Source organism: Penicillium hordei (genome assembly GCF_028827395.1).
Source record: "Penicillium hordei strain IBT 12815 chromosome Unknown utg000001l_segment0_segment0, whole genome shotgun sequence".
In the NCBI taxonomy this organism is placed as follows: Eukaryota; Fungi; Ascomycota; class Eurotiomycetes; order Eurotiales; family Aspergillaceae; genus Penicillium; species Penicillium hordei.
In genome coordinates, this window is record NW_026623142.1 from 6,009,655 (window position 1) to 6,026,794 (window position 17,140).

Below are 17,140 nucleotides of genomic sequence, written 5' to 3' on the forward strand. Positions count from 1 at the left end.
GCATATGTACGGGATAATATTTCTGCATGATAGGTATAAGCGTCATACAGCTACTTCCCCAACCCTTTCCTTGTTTCCAGATACCAGGAAGACTACTTCGAGAATTTTCGTGTATACTATGTTGTAGTAGCAGCAGTAGCTCTTGCGGTAGATTTATTCCAGAAGCAGGCCCATCTAAAGACAACATATAACTAACCAACTAGAACCTGAAAAACAATATATAACTAACTAGAACATGAAGAACAATACACTCCAGCCCACTCAAGAAATCCTAGGCCTTGTATTCCCAATAACTGTAGCAAAATCCCGCGACATTATTCGTAAACGCGTGACAATCTAAACTTCTTCTCTTGTCAAAGGCAACTCTTTATTTGCCGAGCGCGACCTTCCCGAAGAACGTGACCTTCTCGAAGAACGCGGTGGCTTCGTTGGTTGAGAAAGAACCTTCGATGGATGGAAAATACTCATCGCAATCATAGTAAAGAACATCAACGTTGAATCAAAGACATATAGGAACGCCTCGTGGCTGATGAGGTATCCACTGTTGCCCTGGGCGTATTCGATGAGTCGGAAAATCGACCGAATGAGAATCAGAATGCTGGCCACGTATAGCCCGGTCATGACAATTTCCCAAGTAGGCATTTGCAGTACTCCAGATGAGCGCCGTGGGGTGAAGCACTTCTCGGTGGGATTTTTGCGAATCCGGTAGTGAAAGATTGTTGAAGCTATGATGAAAACGCTGAAGAACACCAATTGCACGGCGAGACCGCCAATTGTGATATGTTCGCCGGTGGTCATTGCCGAAAGAGTTCCACTTGCCATGATACCTCCGCCTTATTCCTGGTTAGCTTTCATTGACCAGGACAGTTGTGTGGATGGAGTGGATTGGTTACCTGCTGCTTGCATCAAAAATGCAATCACGTCCCCCGAGACGAAAATTATGGTGAGCCATTTCACCGGCACCAGACTCAAGTTCTCAGCGTTTAAATGCACAATGAGGCGACCGAGAGTCATGTATATGGAGGCGGCATAGAGAGGAGGGGCAAGAAGGATCATAATAGTGCCAACCGAGTAAATCGGGATATTCTCTTTGTTGTCATGGGCTAGCGCGCGGCAAATGTAACCTATGATTTGAACTGTGAGGCATGTAAGTAACGCTGTGGACTCCCGTAGAGATCATGAGGGAACTGGTAAGCTCCGGCAATGAGACTAGGGCCAACTTACAGGCTCCACCGATGACGAAGACTATAAAGTACCAGGCTCGTGTACGAACGACCTGGTAAAGGTGATAGCAAGTTGCGAGCACAAACAGAACCGTGAAAATGATTGCAGCCACGAGAGAGGGCGTATAACGGTATAGTTTGAAGTCCACCCCTCCACCCGTGTTGGAAGCCATGATGAATGAGTGTAACCGAATACAACCAACTGTTAGGGTGATAGAGTATACTATGACAGAGAAACAATTCAAATGATTAAGGAGATTGTTCGAAATTGGTTGCCTTGAATGAGCGACTGTAGGAGTTAAGTAATTATCTGTTTCTGAGCCAGCTAGTACAGTATATATACTTAGCTTTGCCAGATCTTTTTAAGCGTCGTAACCGTATTCGGGGCAAAACAGAGACTGTTTTTTTTCCCTTTGTATCCATGGTACTAGATGCCAGTACCATGCAGCTTAATCGGTATTAAAATGCGACAAGGCCGTAATGGACCCACCCGTATTCGCATTGTTAGTTTAGCCAAGTTGCCATTCAGTTGGAGCGGGTCTTCTAATGTCCGTCTATGCAATCAGCCTCGCAATGTAAGTAGTTGCCTAAGGGTCTAAGCTCAACAACCATGGAAATGTTTTGAAGGGTTCGTTTTGCCGCTGACCCTCCCGTACTCGCTTCCATGTCGCGATATTCAGATAGATATCCGTCTAATACGAATCCATACGAATCCACCTAAATACTATTTTTATATTTAGTCTCAACTCCTGGTTTTTCTAGAAGTAGTATATAAGTCATGTCTACCAAAAATCTCCCCAAAGGTCCAGTGAAGCTAGAGCTTATGCACTCGGACTTAACATAGGCTCGATACTTTCCAAATTCTCTTGATCGCAACAATTATCAGGCCAATCATTTCGGAATGGAAGATAACATGGTTTCGATCCGTTCCGACGAAGCTGTTGCCTTCGCGTTTTATCGCTATGACCCCAGCATGGGCGGTGCTGTCCTTTTTACAATTCTTTTCATTGGCACAACCTTCTACCACATCTTCCAGATGTTCAAAACCAAGTCTTGGTTTTTTGTTCCCTTCGTGATAGGTGGTCTCTGTACGTGCAAGCTTGTTTTATATGCTTTTTATACTCATGCTAACAGAAGTAGTTGAGATTATCGGATATATAGGGCGTGCCATGTCAAGCAAACAAAGTCCGGATTGGACGCTAGGACCCTACATAGTGCAGACACTCTGTCTGCTTCTCGCCCCGGCTCTCTTAGCAGCCTCAATCTACATGTTGCTCGGTCGGATTATTCTGGTTCTGCAGGCAGAATCACATTCCATTTTGAAAAAGAAGTGGCTTACCAAGATCTTCGTGACCGGCGACGTGATGTCGTTTCTTCTACAAGGCGCTGGTATGTGTCCTCAAGATAAATGAAAGACGAAATTGGACTGTCTGACTGTATATCCAGGTGGTGGCATCCAGAGTAGTGGCTCCCTCGATGGCATGAAGACTGGCGAGCGCATTATCATCGTTGGTCTTTTTGTCCAAATCATATTCTTTGGCTTCTTCATTATTGTCGCTGGCCTATTTGACTGGAAGCTGCGCAAATATCCCATCCCACGCTGTTTCGATCAGGAGATCCCCTGGCGAAAATATCTCAACATTCTCTATGCGACTAGTGTGTTGATCCTGGTGCGCTCACTTTTTCGACTTGTGGAATACATCCAGGGCAACGACGGCTATATTTTGCGCCATGAAGTCTACTTGTATGTTTTTGACTCGCTGCTCATCTTCATTGCCATGGTTATCTTCAATATTGCCCATCCGTCTGCAATCACTCGATTTTTGACTGTGGTGCCGAATTACGAGTTGACTGGTACACCGAATGGGCGGACTATGAAGCCCGATGGAGTCTATCGTGGCGTGTGATCATCTTGTTCATTCTTCCTTTTTTTTTTGTAAAATATTTTGTGAAATACTTGTATATTATATGTCCATTTAATTCATGGGATCCAATTATTGAGATAGACGAGAAACAAGACGAGCTGCCGGTGTTGATATTATATTTACATATAGGTACTCCGTACTCCGTAGATGCATTTGAATAAGAATACGAGTGGGTCTACAAGATCTACCAAAAACTAAAAAATTTAAGCGCCTCTTGGACCATAGACACCCCTGGAGTTTATAATTCGAGTTCGAACTAGTTCTAGTCTAGTGTATACACTAAAAGCTAACATTCTAACTCCTTTATCCAATTGAAACAATTTGGTTATGCGTTATTGAAAAATCAATAGGGAACTGAATATCAGTGTCAAGGACTCCCATACTTATGTTTTGATCTGTAGAAGAATAACGTTTGAACATTTGAAGTTTTGTGGTTGACCGGAATGGGAAAAAAAGGTTTCTGTTGTCAATGCTTGAGAAAGTCTGCTTCGCCACTCCCATGCTACTTAGCCTAACAGAGAGGTAACTAGGCGCCAGTATTACATAAATCCTGCAAATCATGGATAACTAATTATTCGCCCCCTCAGAATTTTATATTACTCGAAGAATGTATGATCCGGCGTTTTCCGACACCTCCGCGCAGAACCCACGTGTTCTGAGAAGACATCGCATCCGCCACACCAAATCTCGTAATGGATGCTATCCTTGCAAACTTCGAAGAGTCAAGGTACAAATTGAGCCCTACCCCCCCCCCCCCCCCCCCGGGGTTATTCTTGTGAATCGGAAGCTGACCTCTTAAGTGTGATGAACTACAACCTGCCTGTAGCACATGCGCTTCCAGAGGTGAACCTTGCTCTTACCCCCCACCGCACGCCCCTTCGAAAAAACCCCCCAGATCTGGAAAGGCGACAGGGAACGAAGATGGCGGTCCCTTATCTGCTACATTCGTTCCATCAGCTGGAGCTCGTCCGCTCGACGTGACTTTTCCAGCAATTTTCTCGAGCCATAATAGCCACGCGCGTATGGACTTGCCAATGAATGATTTGAAGCTCCTTCAGTTTTTCAATTCCTACACTGCGAAACAAATGTCGCCGCATCCGAGGAGGGGTATGGTCTGGCAGCGGATCATCCCGGAAATTGCATGCAAAAATCGGTATTTGATGCACCTGCTCCTAGCACTAGGAGGCATCCACATGATTACGCAGCATGAGGCCAACTTGACTAGTGGCCTCGAAGAATTGGATACAGTGGACTTAGCAATAGTCATGGAACATCATCAAAGAGGACTGGAAGGTTTTAGGGAAGAAGTGTCCTGCATTTCTCCCTCTAACGCCGAGGAACTTTTTACTGGTTCTGTGCTTCTCGTTGCGTTTGCTTTTGCATCTCTCATGGTTCGGGAGCTCAATCCGCTTAGTGGGACACCCGAAGAGATGAATAGTACTACAGGAAATTCCTCTTCCGCAAATGACGTTTTACGTCTCAACTGGTTATACCTTAACAGAGGGGTAACTAGTATTCTATCTGATCAATGGAACGTGTTAAAAGGCTGTCGGCTCCGGCAGATGATGGTGTTCTCACAGCGCGACGGGCATTGGGAGGATTTACCATTTGCTCTACCATCGTCTCGACTTTCTCGTTGCTCACTCCGCCTAGTTAAATTTGCCGAAGGTGCCAGCCAAGCAGTCGCAAACATCAAGGCTTCTTTGCATACGCTTGAACCCGCCAGGGATTACTTATCCAGCTGCTCGGGTACGCCGACATCTTACGTTTCAGAGTCGCCTAAGACTCTAGACTCCGTTATGGATGCGCACTCTGAGACCGTAGACCTCCTGGATACGGTATATTCGCGCATTCTCTCCATATTACGGTGTGAGGCAACTGAAGATCCTGCTGACGTGGAAATCCAGTTGGATTTTGAAGAGGCGGCGGTTTTTGCCTGGCCGATCCGGCTTCCAAGTCCATTCTTGGCATCGCTTGAGACAGGCGAACCTAATTACCTTCGTGGACTCTCACTCGTCATTTTGGCTCATTTTTATTTGGCAAATACTCTATTTGATACCTGGTTTCTGAAGGGCGCCTTTGAAAGAGAGGTACTCAAAATCAGCACGCTTATCGGTTCCCTGAATGAGAGCCAATTGTCAACATTTATGCTATGGCCCAACGAGGTCGTGACTTCGACCTTGAGAGAAGTCACGACCTCGGGATGTACTCCTTGAACAATATGCCCGAGGCCAGTGAAGTATCTAATTTTATCGACAACCCTATCTTCTAGAAACACTATACACAAGCATAGCATAGATCGCGTGCCTCGTCAACCCTTGGTCCCAGTACCTGAAATCACAGGGACAACCCTGAGCCACATGGCGAACTACTGGTAGACACTGTTCGTAATTCTTCATTAGATCTTTTGCTAGATCACTTGCTTGATTAGTTGATTCGTAGCTCTGGCATATATATGCTTCCACTCCATCATTTACAGAAAAAATGCAACTTACATTGAGACACAGGTGTTAATACAAAACATCTCTGCCCCTCTATATGTATGCAGCTTGTGTGTTATGCTGACATTGATTTGTACCGGGGTTCAATAAACCTGTACCCCTTGCTGATATCTGTCATAGCTCGTCTTTATCTGAAACCCAAAATATCTTTGCTGATCGACACCTTGCTAAACTCGTACAACAATCTTGTGAGTCCGAGCCCGAGATTGGAATGCAATAAAACAACAAATATGCAAGGATCGGATTCAACTGACACACTTGCAGGGTTTCTGATTAATTTCAAAATGCTACCAAAGTTCTCCAACCTAATATCAAACTATCCTAGCACAACTTTATTCCAAACCCTCCATACACGCTATATGACACGTTTTCTTGGCCTCCGGGGCAGTCGCCTCAACCATGTAGCACTTATTGGCGTGGTTATGCCTGCAATAATGTCAATGGGTTATAACCAAGGATTACTAGGGGGAGTTCTCACTCTGCCCTGGTTCGAGGCCCAATTTCCTGAAATCGACGTGAGAAACGCCCAACCGTCAGAAAAGCATTACAGATCTACTTTGCAGGGTACTGTCGTAGCCTTGTATGCAGTAGGTGGTTTCTTGGGAGCCATCGCCTGCATTGCGCTGGGTGATTTGCTCGGACGTCGACGGGCTCTCATTCTCGCTTCAGTGATGGAAATGATCGGAGCTTTCCTCATGGCTAGTTCTTTTTCTTTTTCTCAGCTTGTGGTGTCACGAGTTATTCTAGGTCTGGGTACCGGCGCCCAACTAGCCACTGCGCCTATGTGGCAATCCGAGATATCACCAGCTACCAAGCGTGGTGCGCATGTTGCGAACGTAGGCATTTTCGCCGCCATGGGTCTTACGCTGGGGTTACTCGTCGATCTCGGGATGTCGTATGTCTCCAACAGTGCAAGCTGGCGTGTTCCAGTTGGTTTACCTATCATATTTGGCATAATTGTGATTGTGTTTACTTGTCAAATGCCTGAGTCACCCCGTTGGCTGGTCCGGCAGGGTCGGGTCTCTGCTGCGCGTGAGGTATTGGCAGCCCTAAGGGACACTGAAATCGACAGTGAAGTGGTCAATAAGGAGATCCTGGATGTAGAGTGTTCGCTGGCTATTGCTGGTAAAGGCACTCTGGGCCAAATCTTCCAAATGGGACATCAAAGAATCTTTCATCGCGCGTCTCTTGCGACAGGAGGATTGATGTTGTTACAATTGACAGGTGTCAACTCTATCACGTTCTACAGTACGTACACTGACTGATCTTTCAATTGCATCCAATGTCCCTCGCTTATAGATCCACCAGGTACGACGATTTTCCAAACCAACCTCCACCTTGACTCGACAACGTCAAGGATTCTGGCTGTGATCTATCAGTTTTGCGGTGTGCTTGGTGGCATTGTCTGCGTGTATACGATAGAGGGGTTTGGTCGTCGTCTCTTATGGTTGTCCAGTGCGACGGCCAACACAATTGCCATGTTCCTCGTGGCTGCGCTCAGTTCTCGGTCGACAAACACCACTGCCATGCACGCAGCTGTGGTATTCATTTTCATCTTCCACGTCAGTATGATTGTTGGGTTTGGTGGGATACCATTTCTCTATGCATCTGAAGTGGCACCACTCAGTCTGCGTACTACTATCAACGGTATCGGCTCTAGCCTATATTGGGCTCTGAGTGTACTGGTCGCGGAGGTCACACCAATCGCCTTCAATGCCATTGGATGGAAATACTTTCTCATCTTTGCCTGTCTAAACTTTGCGATGATACCGGTTATCTATTTGTTCTATCCGGAAACTGCAGGGCGGTCGCTGGAGGATATAGATGAGATATTTATTATGTCCACGGGTTGGTTAGACGCTGTTCGTGTGGCCAACCAGTTGCCTCGGAAATTAGATGGTGGCCAGCCCGAGGGAGATTGTCCGTTGGAGGACAAAGACAATGGATCGAAGGTTTGAGAGTATTTGTTTGTGAGAATAGAACTGTAGGTGGGGTTTGTAGGAATACTTGGTCAACAAAATTGGGGAATACTATGGAGGTCTCCATGAATTGCAGATATGATTTATTTTAATAGAAGACTGCACTATATTTTCGCAAATGAACAGCAATTAAAATGCCCATTGAACAACGACAGGGGCATAACGCAGCGCCTACAAGGACTAATTCTCTGATATTGCCTCGACGTCTTTCAGGGTTGGAACCTTGGAAATTGTGTCAAGTTTAACCCTAGAGGTTATGGGTACCAAGGTCCTGAGCTCCCAAAATTGACATGTGTTGTTTACTTTGTACTTTTGTAAGATTCATTTTTGTGTAAGCGAATAATAAGCGAATAATAGCTAACAACAGCTAATAAATCGGAATCTAAAGCAAAATCCCTGCCAAGCGTCGAGTGGGCTGACCGCCATTCTGCCCCGCGGATACCCCTCTGATGTGCAGCACGGTCCAACCAAGGGCTCGTGGCCTGATGTATATCAGGGTATGCTGTGAGTTCAATTGCACTTGCAATTGCAATTGCTTCATGTGGAAATAATTTAGATATCACAAATGCAGAATCTCCGAAATAGGTCACCGGTTCGTGTTCGAAAATGAATCTAGAGCCAGGCACCAGGGAAACAGAACCTAGTGGAAGCCGGAAGCGGAGCCCCAGAGGGTATTCGGCACCAAAAAAAAAAGAAATGGAGATTTATGAATTGGGGTGTGCTAAACTGCTGATCATAATGCATTAGCTGTGTACCTGAGAAGGTTAGCACAGATTACTATATGGAGTACTGTACAAAGGAGTGTGCTTATACTTTAGATGCAGGAACACCGAAAGATGGACTGTAACTGCGGTATCGGCTACATCAGAATAGACGGTGAGGTATTACAAAATTATAACCAATAATAAGATTAATGCCAACAAATAATTCGAAGCTAAAAGGAGGAAAAAAAAAAAAGAAGAAAAAGAAAAGGGGAAGTTCGGGGGACTGGAGACCGGTGGACCAAGCCCCCGGAGATAGGCGGAGTGACATAAAGTCGCCCTCCTGCCACTTCCTCTTCCTCTTCCTCTCCTTCTTCTTATCCTCAATCCTTATTACTCCTTGTCCGTTTATTTAGGTTCGTATAAACCTTGTCAGCAGGTCAGATCACTTCTCGTCGAGACAGTGGTCACATACAACCGCCACAATTTTCGCGACAAGTCTTAACTCGTGAGTTTCCCCATTACCGATAGATCGAGACATGATCATACAGAAGTGCAATTGCTAACTGTTCCCCAGGCGGCACCACCCGTTCAACGGCCGACGCTCATCCAACCGTGGAGGAGCATCGGACTGCGCACCCTTTATCCGTTAAAGCTACGCGATCACACACACTATCATCAATTCGCCTATTCATCCCGCTGTGAACGCAATGGCTCCTCACGCTAGCTCGGATGCTGCCAATGGCGCGCTGAACGGGTCGGTTCGCCAAGAATCTTCCCTCTTTACTGTCCAGTCCCCCAATGTCGTCTATACCGATGACGAAATCAAGTCGAAGTACGCCTATCAGACTACTGAGATCACCCGCACCGCGGACAACAAATTGGTTGCCACTCCCAAGGCCACCAACTACAACTTCAAGGTCAACCGCAAGGTTGGCAAGGTCGGCATGATGCTGGTCGGTTGGGGTGGAAACAACGGTTCCACCGTGACCGCTGGTATCTTGGCCAACCGTCGTAACCTCTCCTGGGAGACCCGCGATGGCAAGCAGACCTCCAACTACTACGGTTCTATTGTCATGAGCTCCACTGTCAAGTTGGGCTCGGATGCTAAGACCGGAGAGGATATCAACATCCCCTTCCACGATCTGCTCCCCATGGTCCACCCTAACGATCTGGCCATTGGCGGTTGGGATATCAGCAGCTTGAACCTCGCCGAGTCCATGGACCGTGCTCAGGTGCTGGAGCCCACCCTCAAGAACCAAGTCCGCAAGGAGATGGTCGAGATGAAGCCGCTGCCTAGTATCTACTACCCCGACTTCATCGCTGCCAACCAGGAGGACCGTGCCGACAACGTCATCGAGGGTGACAAGGCTTGCTGGGCTCATGTTGAGCAGATCCAGAAGGATATTCGCGACTTCAAGGCCCAGAACGGCTTGGATAAGGTGATTATCATGTGGACTGCCAACACCGAGCGGTACGCCGACATCATCCCCGGTGTCAACGACACTGCCGACAACCTGATCAACTCGATCAAGGCCGGTCACCTTGAGGTTGCTCCTTCCACCGTGTTCGCTGTGGCTGCCATCCTCGAGGACACTCCGTTCATCAATGGCTCCCCCCAGAACACCTTTGTCCCCGGTGCCCTTCAGTTGGCCGAGCAGCGTCGTGCTTTCATTGGCGGTGACGACTTCAAGTCTGGCCAGACCAAGATGAAGTCGGCCCTCGTTGACTTCCTGATCAACGCTGGTATCAAGCTCACCTCCATTGCCAGTTACAACCACTTGGGTAACAACGACGGCAAGAACCTGAGCTCCCAGAAGCAGTTCCGCTCCAAGGAGATCTCCAAGTCCAACGTTGTGGACGACATGGTCGCGGCCAACCACATTCTCTACGAGAAGGATGAGCACCCCGACCACACTGTCGTCATCAAGTACATGCCTGCTGTCGGTGACAACAAGCGTGCTCTGGATGAGTACTACGCCGAGATCTTCATGGGTGGCCACCAGACCATCAGCTTGTTCAACATCTGTGAGGATTCGCTTCTGGCCTCGCCCCTGATCATTGATCTGATTGTGCTCGCCGAGATGATGACCCGTATCAGCTGGCAGTCTGACAGCGAGGGTGAAGACTACAGGGGCTTCCACAGCGTCCTGAGCATTCTCAGCTACATGCTCAAGGCTCCCCTGACCCCTCCTGGTACCCCGGTCGTCAACGCCCTGGGCAAGCAGCGTTCCGCTCTTATCAACATCTTCCGTGCTTGTGTTGGTCTCCAGCCCGAGTCGGAGATGACCCTGGAGCACAAGCTGTTCTAAAGGACGTTGTCCATGCTTCCCTAGTTTGATCATCTTTACACGCTAACTACAGTCACTCGTTTAACAATACAAACCTAAATTGCTACAACCATACACCCTATTCATAATGCCGTAGATAACATGTAAGTGTCTTCTCATTCTCTAAATACATGCATGTCTCTATTCATTTCTCTATTCGTTGGTCCGACCAAGCTCGGAGTAAGCATTCAAAGCCAACTGTCCACCGAGGTGCGCATACAAGATATTCCCACCCTTGATCTCCCCACGACGGATCATATCCATCATACCCGCAAAGCTCTTCCCCTCATAGACGGGGTCCGTGATAAACGCCTCCATCTTCGCCGCATATTCAATCGCATCCCAAGTCTGACGATCAGGAACACCATAAATACCAGCATGGTACCGCTCATCAAGAATAACATCCTCCTCGGTAATATCATCCTCACCAAGCCCAATCTTCGCAGCGGTATTCTTCGCAATGCGCAAAACCTGCGCCTTCGTCGCCTCAACAGTCGCAGAAGCATCAATCCCAATAACCTTCCTCTTCGCATCCTCGGGATACAACTTCTCCAGCAACTTAAACCCAGCAATCATCCCCGCAAAAGTCGACCCAGTAACAGCACAAACGAGAACCGTATCAAAGAAAACCCCCATCTCCGCCTCCTGCTGCCGAACCTCAAACGCCCACCGCGCAAACCCAAGTCCACCCAGCGGATGATCCGACGCACCAGCAGGAATATAGTATGGCTTTTCACCGTCCACCTTAGCCTGCTCAACAACGGCGGCCGCGGTATTCTTATGCTCGATCCCGAATCCAGACGGGTCGAGCCGCACATCCGCGCCCATCAGTCGCGACAGCTGGATATTGCCCGTGCTCTCGTAGCCGGGGTCGGTCCAGTCGACCCAGTGCTCCTGCACCAGACGGGCTTTCAGTCCGGAGCGCGCGGCGACGGCCGCGACTTGGCGCGTGTGGTTGCTTTGCACGCCGCCGATGGAGACGAGGGTCGTGCAGCCCTGCGCTTGGGCGTCGGCGAGCAGGTACTCGAGTTTGCGGGTTTTGTTGCCGCCATAGGCGTAGGCGGAGTTTAGGTCGTCGCGTTTGGCGTAGATGGTTACGTGTGGGTGGGGGTTGTTTTTGGCGAGATCGGCGGTTATGCGGGGGAGGGGGTGGATTGGTGAGGGGCCTAGCAGGAGGGGGGTTCGGGGGATTGTGGAGAAGGGGGCTGGTAGGGGGACCGGGTTTAGGTCTGTTGGCTTTGGGGATGTCATGGTGGGTTGGAGAGTATGGAGTGTCGGGATGGTATAGTTGTGGTTTGGTGGGGAGATTGGCTCTGAGGTATAGAACAAGTAGAAGTGATAGATTGGATGTAGAGAAGATTTGGAACAAGTTGATTCAATACACCATATCGTGAACTATATACCCCCTCCTAGATGTCGCCGCGGGCATCGCCGCGGCGAACGGAGTTGGAGTATGATAACAGAAAGATGCCCCTCCTAGACCCATCGGCACCTTAATCATGCTACATGTAGGAAATATACCACCTATCATAGGCCGCCAGCGACATTATTCCGAAGTAGAACCGAGATTTCCGTCTTTATCAATAGCTCGTTGGTGCGGACATGGTGGGGGGTTCTCGGACACTCGCCGGCAGAGTATACACTGCGCGGTATCTTTGATTCTGTTCCGCAGCGACTGATATGATTGAAGAGATTATATTTGGTGTTTAGTCCTTGAGATCTACTCATATAGAGAAGAAGGGAGAAAGTATTATCAGGCATCAACATTCGCGAGGTTTAGAGCGAAAGACTCTAATGCTATGATTATGTGATTTGAATCACCTATCAATTGATCTACGACACCGCCGTGTTCATATAACATCATCCTAAGATTCGCATTGGTTCGACAGCTTTAAGCATATCACTGCCGTTGACAACCTATTGAGCTGATATCATTGTTTACATATCTCCAGAGGTCACCCGCAAGGTGGCGCGGGGGTTGAGGACCTTGAAGACAGCCTTAGCCTTACAAAGGAGCGTGGCCATCGCACGAATTCTACTGTTATATAGAAAATATTTGAATCCAAGAAATAATTAAAGTCATACTTCACATCAGTTATTTTTTATCGGCAAAATATTGCATCTATTGCATGTCGACGACGCAACGGACACAGTCACCCTCCTTCATCTGATCGAAGGCGGTGTTGATACCGTCCAGCGACTGGCGGTGAGTGATGAACTCGTCCACCTTGAGCTCGCCGTTGAGGTAGTCGTCGACGAGACCAGGCAGTTGTGTGCGACCCTTGATACCACCAAAGGCACATCCCTTCCAGACACGACCAGTGACGAGTTGGAATGCTGTGACATGTATTAGACAAGGAGAATATACAATAGGAAGTGAGGAACGATGGGGCTAACTTACGGCGAGTGGCGATCTCCTGACCAGCAGCAGCGACACCGATGACAATGCTCTCACCCCAGCCCTTGTGGCAGGCCTCGAGGGCAGCGCGCATAACACCCACGTTGCCAGTGCAGTCGAAGGTGTAGTCACAGCCGCCATCAGTCATCTCAATCAGGTGCTCCTGGATGGTCTTTCCGGAGAGCTTGGTGGGGTTAACGAAGTGGGTAGCGCCGAACTTGCGAGCCCAGGCCTCTTTACCGTCGTTGACATCGACGGCAATGATCATACCAGCCTTGTTCTTGACCGCACCCTGCACAACGGACAGACCAACACAGCCGACACCGAAGACGGCGACGTTGGAGCCCTCCTCGACCTTGGCAGTCACGACAGCAGCACCGTAACCGGTGGTGATACCGCAACCGAGCAGACAGGATCGATCGGTGGGGATCTTAGGGGTGACAGCGACGACCGAGATATCGGCAACGACGGTGTACTGTGAGAAGGTGGAAGTACCCATGAAGTGCAGGAGGTCCTTGCCGCGGGCCTTGAAGCGGGAGGTACCATCGGGCATAACACCCTTACCCTGGGTAGCACGGATCTTACCACAGAGGTTGGTCTTGCCAGACTTGCAGAACTTGCATTCACGGCATTCGGGAGTGCTACAATTGTCAGTGGATTGTGATGCCGAGATCGGAGCCGAAAACGTACTAAAGAGCGACGACGTAGTCGCCAACCTTAACGGAGGTCACGCCCTCGCCGATGGACTCGACAATACCGGCACCCTCGTGACCGAGGACAACGGGGAAAGCACCCTCGGGATCCTTGCCGGAAAGAGTGTAGGCATCTGAGACATGTCAATAATTGTTGCGATAGGTCAGGTTTTCCTCGGTATTGCGTTTGTTTTTCCGTGCAGATGGCGGGGCAGATGGCGGGGCTTACCGGTATGGCAGACACCGGTGTGGTGGATTTTAATGCGCACCTCACCAGCCTTGGGGGGAGCAACCTCGATGTCCTCAATAGACAGAGGCGCGCCGGCCTCCCAGGCGATGGCAGCCTGTCAATTGTTCAGCACTGTTTCATGACTCACAAATGCGAGCTGTGCCGGTCGACGTCATTTGTGCGGGGTGGTCGGATCGAGCTTACCTTGCAAGTGATTGTCTGTAGATTTCCGAAGTCAGCAAAGTTAGTCTTAAAAAAAAGAGAGAATAGTAATTTACCTGTCCTACTGTGCTGGCCATTGTGTATGTTGATCTTTAAACTAGAACACTGTTAGCAAGTCTAGAAATGCCAAGGGAAAAAAATAACTCACAAGAATATGGTGGAAGAAGAAGAGAAGGGGAAATGACGAGGCTTTTGAAGGGTGGGGGGTGGACCCGGGTATGAGGGGGGAAAGATAAAGGCATCTTCAGAGTTGGAGATCCGGACAGCTTCTAACTCCCCTCATATGATTGCCAAATTCTCCCCACTTGGAGAAATTCAGTAAGATAAGCCATTTCCCGTTCAAATAGAAATATACGTGATCGGGAGTGCTTCCGAGCTCCGCGGGGAAAATCTTATAGGGGTATACATACCCTATATGCTCACCTGGGTAGCACTATGTTGTACAGATATACAAGGTAAGCACTATCTATAGCCCCAGAGGTATAATCAACTAGGCGAAGTGCTTGATGTTTCTTTTTTTTTCATGATTTGATCTCAAGACTAATAATGTCAGGGCAAACACAGCATGAAAACAGCATATCGCCGAATTCGGAAATCTTCATTAGTCGCAGAACACTCGTTATATCCACCATATCCGACAGCTCCCAGCACCGATAATGGGAGGTATATTGTTAAATCGAGAGCAGACCGAATGGACTCATAACGGTAGCAAATATCAGACAGACCTCAACTCCGAGTTTGTATGCCAAACCCTCCCCCCGGCTCAAAAAGGAAAACGAATGCGCGCCCTCCGGGTTCACGATCGCAAAGTTTCAAGTTTCTTGAGGATGGCAAGCGATAGATATCGAGCTAAGGAGAGAAAGATAACCCAAGTTAAGCTCTATTTTGCAAACCTGTTCAACGTACATGGTCACATCTTCCTTGATTTGGTTAAGTCTTTTTTGTATTTTGAGCCCCGGGAGAGGAGAGGTAGATATCTCCCGTGCTAGTCACTATGGTACACGGAAAGGAGCCGATCCTGCCTGCTTCCTCGCCAATAGGTCATCGACCACGCTGTCATCCATCTAAACCTCCATGTAAAGCCACTGTCGGGCCGGAGACAACCGGGTCGATGGAGCCGCCTCGCCAATCACCCAATTCATCGAATGCATGCCAAAACAGAAAATAGTCATCGACAATATGTTTCTTATTATCAAAATAGACCTTTAGTTGCCTCCCATAGAGCCACTCTGCATCATTGCAGCGTTCTGCTCCTGGAAGCGCTCGTTCAACCGGGCGGAGCTCTTGAGGTTCTTGTCAACACAGCGCATGATGCAAGTCTCCTCGCGGTTAATGAGGGACTTGGTGGTGAAGTCGTTGACACAGTCATCGAAGCAGCGCTGGACCATCTTGGAGTACATCTGAAAGAAAGAACGTTAGATCTTGATCATGGCAGAAGACAGGTGGTTGATGGTAAACATGGAATCACGGGCAAGGGGATAGGCGCAAAGTTGAGTCATCGACGAGGAAGTTAGGAGGTACATACAGTCATGAATTCCTTCATCTGCTTCCGCTCCATGCGGGAAGCGAACTCGCGCTGTTCCGATGCGTTAAGTCTGTGACTTCAGTATTAGCGGTTTGCTCAGTGAATGATCCAGAGGAACAATGGGATAGAAAACACGACAGAAAAGTGAAGAGTGTCCAAAGGATGTACTTACCCTTCCATTGTGATAGATGAATGATACCAAGATGTTTTGATAGTAAGATGCTTTCCACAAGTCTCCTGCCAGCTGCCAGCTCCGCTGGTTCTGAGCTTCTCGGGTGCCGGAGAAATATTAGCCCACGCGACTCAAAATATTGTGCCTTAGGTACCAGGCCACCACGTAATCAACATCGTGTGTCTATTAGTTGTATAGCCCATATGACCTTTGATTTAATATTCTTTTAGTTTATATAACATCTTGGACAGTGAGGAATCAAACTTTATAGTAATAAGAGTATCAGATAGGTGAGTGTATTGTACTGATGCTTTATTAGCTCTACCTACTCTAGGACAGGAGGGTTTATCCGATCGGAGAAACATACTTATAATCGGAGAAATATGCCAAAGTCAGAAGAGCTTGTCCACGTGATATCTCAACGTCGCAAATATTTCCTCAACCTCACTTCATGACGCTATGAACAGCTAATCCCACCTCACTGACCTTTTACACGTAGTTAAACGGGTTTGTGCCCGTGGGTAGACAGTTACAGCCGGGGCCTAAAAAATCTTCTTTCTTTTAACTATGTTATTTACACTTTTGACTAATACAGATGGCGTGTAAGATGTCAAAACCTACATGTAGAACATGCGTCCCAAAATGGGCTCTAAAAAGGATCGAAATAATGCCAAAGACTCAAAAGTCAGTAGGAGATCTTCACGTCTTTCGAGAGACGATCTACTCTGTACCCGAGACATATTTTCCCGCAATGGACCAAGTGGCAATGTATATCCTCTAACTGAACAGATAACCTTGGAATCAGTATACTTCGTCCACTTCATTGGTCATGGGGTTAACCCAAATCCAAGTGATTTGAAGAACCAGAAAAAATTAACATCGGTACCTGGTCCGGAAGATATGAAACCCGATATAAGCGACTGATCTCCAAAAAAATGCCCCTAAAAGGGTCCAGACACGTTCCAGACAACCCAGGACCCGTTGGTTCCAGACTATCATAGTACTCTAGTACTCCAAGGTGGGGGCAGTTCTTCACATTTTGTTCAAATTCTAGAAATTCCAAAAATTGGGCTAGTAGGAGATCTATATTGTGCTCCGTGTAGGTAGTTCCATGTAGCAAATGAGAGATCCCAATCCAAAATCACCCCTGTAGCATTGTGTACCTGTACGTACTCCGTACATTGATCCAATTTAATCTATATGACAGGCGGCCCTGACCCATCTTTAACTTGTCCCGGGAACC

The 17,140-nt window shown here is 48.0% G+C and overlaps 9 protein-coding genes across 9 annotated transcripts; 5 read left to right on the top strand and 4 right to left on the bottom strand.

Annotated features, from left to right (window-relative positions):
• Positions 1 to 336: 336 nt before the first annotated feature.
• Positions 337 to 1,423, bottom strand: N7537_002296 (RTA1 domain-containing protein; the record flags this gene model as incomplete). The annotated part of the gene is made up of 3 exons (XM_056893354.1): positions 337 to 833; positions 894 to 1,136; positions 1,225 to 1,423. Coding segments are annotated over 3 exons (939 nt in total), but the record flags the coding sequence as incomplete, so codon positions are not given.
• Positions 1,424 to 2,124: 701 nt separating this feature from the next.
• On the top strand, positions 2,125 to 3,130 carry N7537_002297 (RTA1 domain-containing protein; the record flags this gene model as incomplete). Its single annotated transcript, XM_056893355.1, has 3 exons — positions 2,125 to 2,311; positions 2,364 to 2,612; positions 2,670 to 3,130. 3 exons carry the CDS (start codon positions 2,125 to 2,127, stop codon positions 3,128 to 3,130), a joined length of 897 nt encoding a protein of 298 aa, XP_056758350.1.
• Positions 3,131 to 3,755: 625 nt separating this feature from the next.
• On the top strand, positions 3,756 to 5,364 carry N7537_002298 (Zn(II)2Cys6 transcription factor domain-containing protein; the record flags this gene model as incomplete). The annotated part of the gene is made up of 2 exons (XM_056893356.1): positions 3,756 to 3,875; positions 3,949 to 5,364. The coding sequence occupies 2 exons, from the start codon at positions 3,756 to 3,758 to the stop codon at positions 5,362 to 5,364; spliced, it is 1,536 nt and encodes a 511-aa protein (XP_056758351.1).
• Positions 5,365 to 6,083: 719 nt separating this feature from the next.
• N7537_002299 (uncharacterized protein) lies at positions 6,084 to 7,607 on the top strand (the record flags this gene model as incomplete). The annotated part of the gene is made up of 2 exons (XM_056893357.1): positions 6,084 to 6,897; positions 6,949 to 7,607. The coding sequence occupies 2 exons, from the start codon at positions 6,084 to 6,086 to the stop codon at positions 7,605 to 7,607; spliced, it is 1,473 nt and encodes a 490-aa protein (XP_056758352.1).
• An 857-nt stretch (positions 7,608 to 8,464) lies between these two features.
• Positions 8,465 to 8,982, top strand: N7537_002300 (uncharacterized protein; the record flags this gene model as incomplete). Its single annotated transcript, XM_056893358.1, has 3 exons — positions 8,465 to 8,509; positions 8,746 to 8,837; positions 8,907 to 8,982. The coding sequence occupies 3 exons, from the start codon at positions 8,465 to 8,467 to the stop codon at positions 8,980 to 8,982; spliced, it is 213 nt and encodes a 70-aa protein (XP_056758353.1).
• Positions 8,983 to 9,039: 57 nt separating this feature from the next.
• On the top strand, positions 9,040 to 10,641 carry N7537_002301 (inositol-3-phosphate synthase INO1; the record flags this gene model as incomplete). Its single annotated transcript, XM_056893359.1, has 1 exon — positions 9,040 to 10,641. The coding sequence occupies one exon, from the start codon at positions 9,040 to 9,042 to the stop codon at positions 10,639 to 10,641; it is 1,602 nt and encodes a 533-aa protein (XP_056758354.1).
• Positions 10,642 to 10,812: 171 nt separating this feature from the next.
• On the bottom strand, positions 10,813 to 11,910 carry N7537_002302 (putative 1-aminocyclopropane-1-carboxylate deaminase; the record flags this gene model as incomplete). The annotated part of the gene is made up of 1 exon (XM_056893360.1): positions 10,813 to 11,910. The coding sequence occupies one exon, from the start codon at positions 11,908 to 11,910 to the stop codon at positions 10,813 to 10,815; it is 1,098 nt and encodes a 365-aa protein (XP_056758355.1).
• Positions 11,911 to 12,781: 871 nt separating this feature from the next.
• N7537_002303 (bifunctional alcohol dehydrogenase/S-(hydroxymethyl)glutathione dehydrogenase) lies at positions 12,782 to 14,277 on the bottom strand (the record flags this gene model as incomplete). Its single annotated transcript, XM_056893361.1, has 6 exons — positions 12,782 to 12,996; positions 13,061 to 13,698; positions 13,748 to 13,883; positions 13,979 to 14,093; positions 14,183 to 14,197; positions 14,257 to 14,277. 6 exons carry the CDS (start codon positions 14,275 to 14,277, stop codon positions 12,782 to 12,784), a joined length of 1,140 nt encoding a protein of 379 aa, XP_056758356.1.
• A 1,128-nt stretch (positions 14,278 to 15,405) lies between these two features.
• Positions 15,406 to 15,905, bottom strand: tim9 (protein transporter TIM9; the record flags this gene model as incomplete). The annotated part of the gene is made up of 3 exons (XM_056893362.1): positions 15,406 to 15,600; positions 15,726 to 15,795; positions 15,898 to 15,905. The coding sequence occupies 3 exons, from the start codon at positions 15,903 to 15,905 to the stop codon at positions 15,406 to 15,408; spliced, it is 273 nt and encodes a 90-aa protein (XP_056758357.1).
• Between the last annotated feature and the right edge of the window lie 1,235 nt (positions 15,906 to 17,140).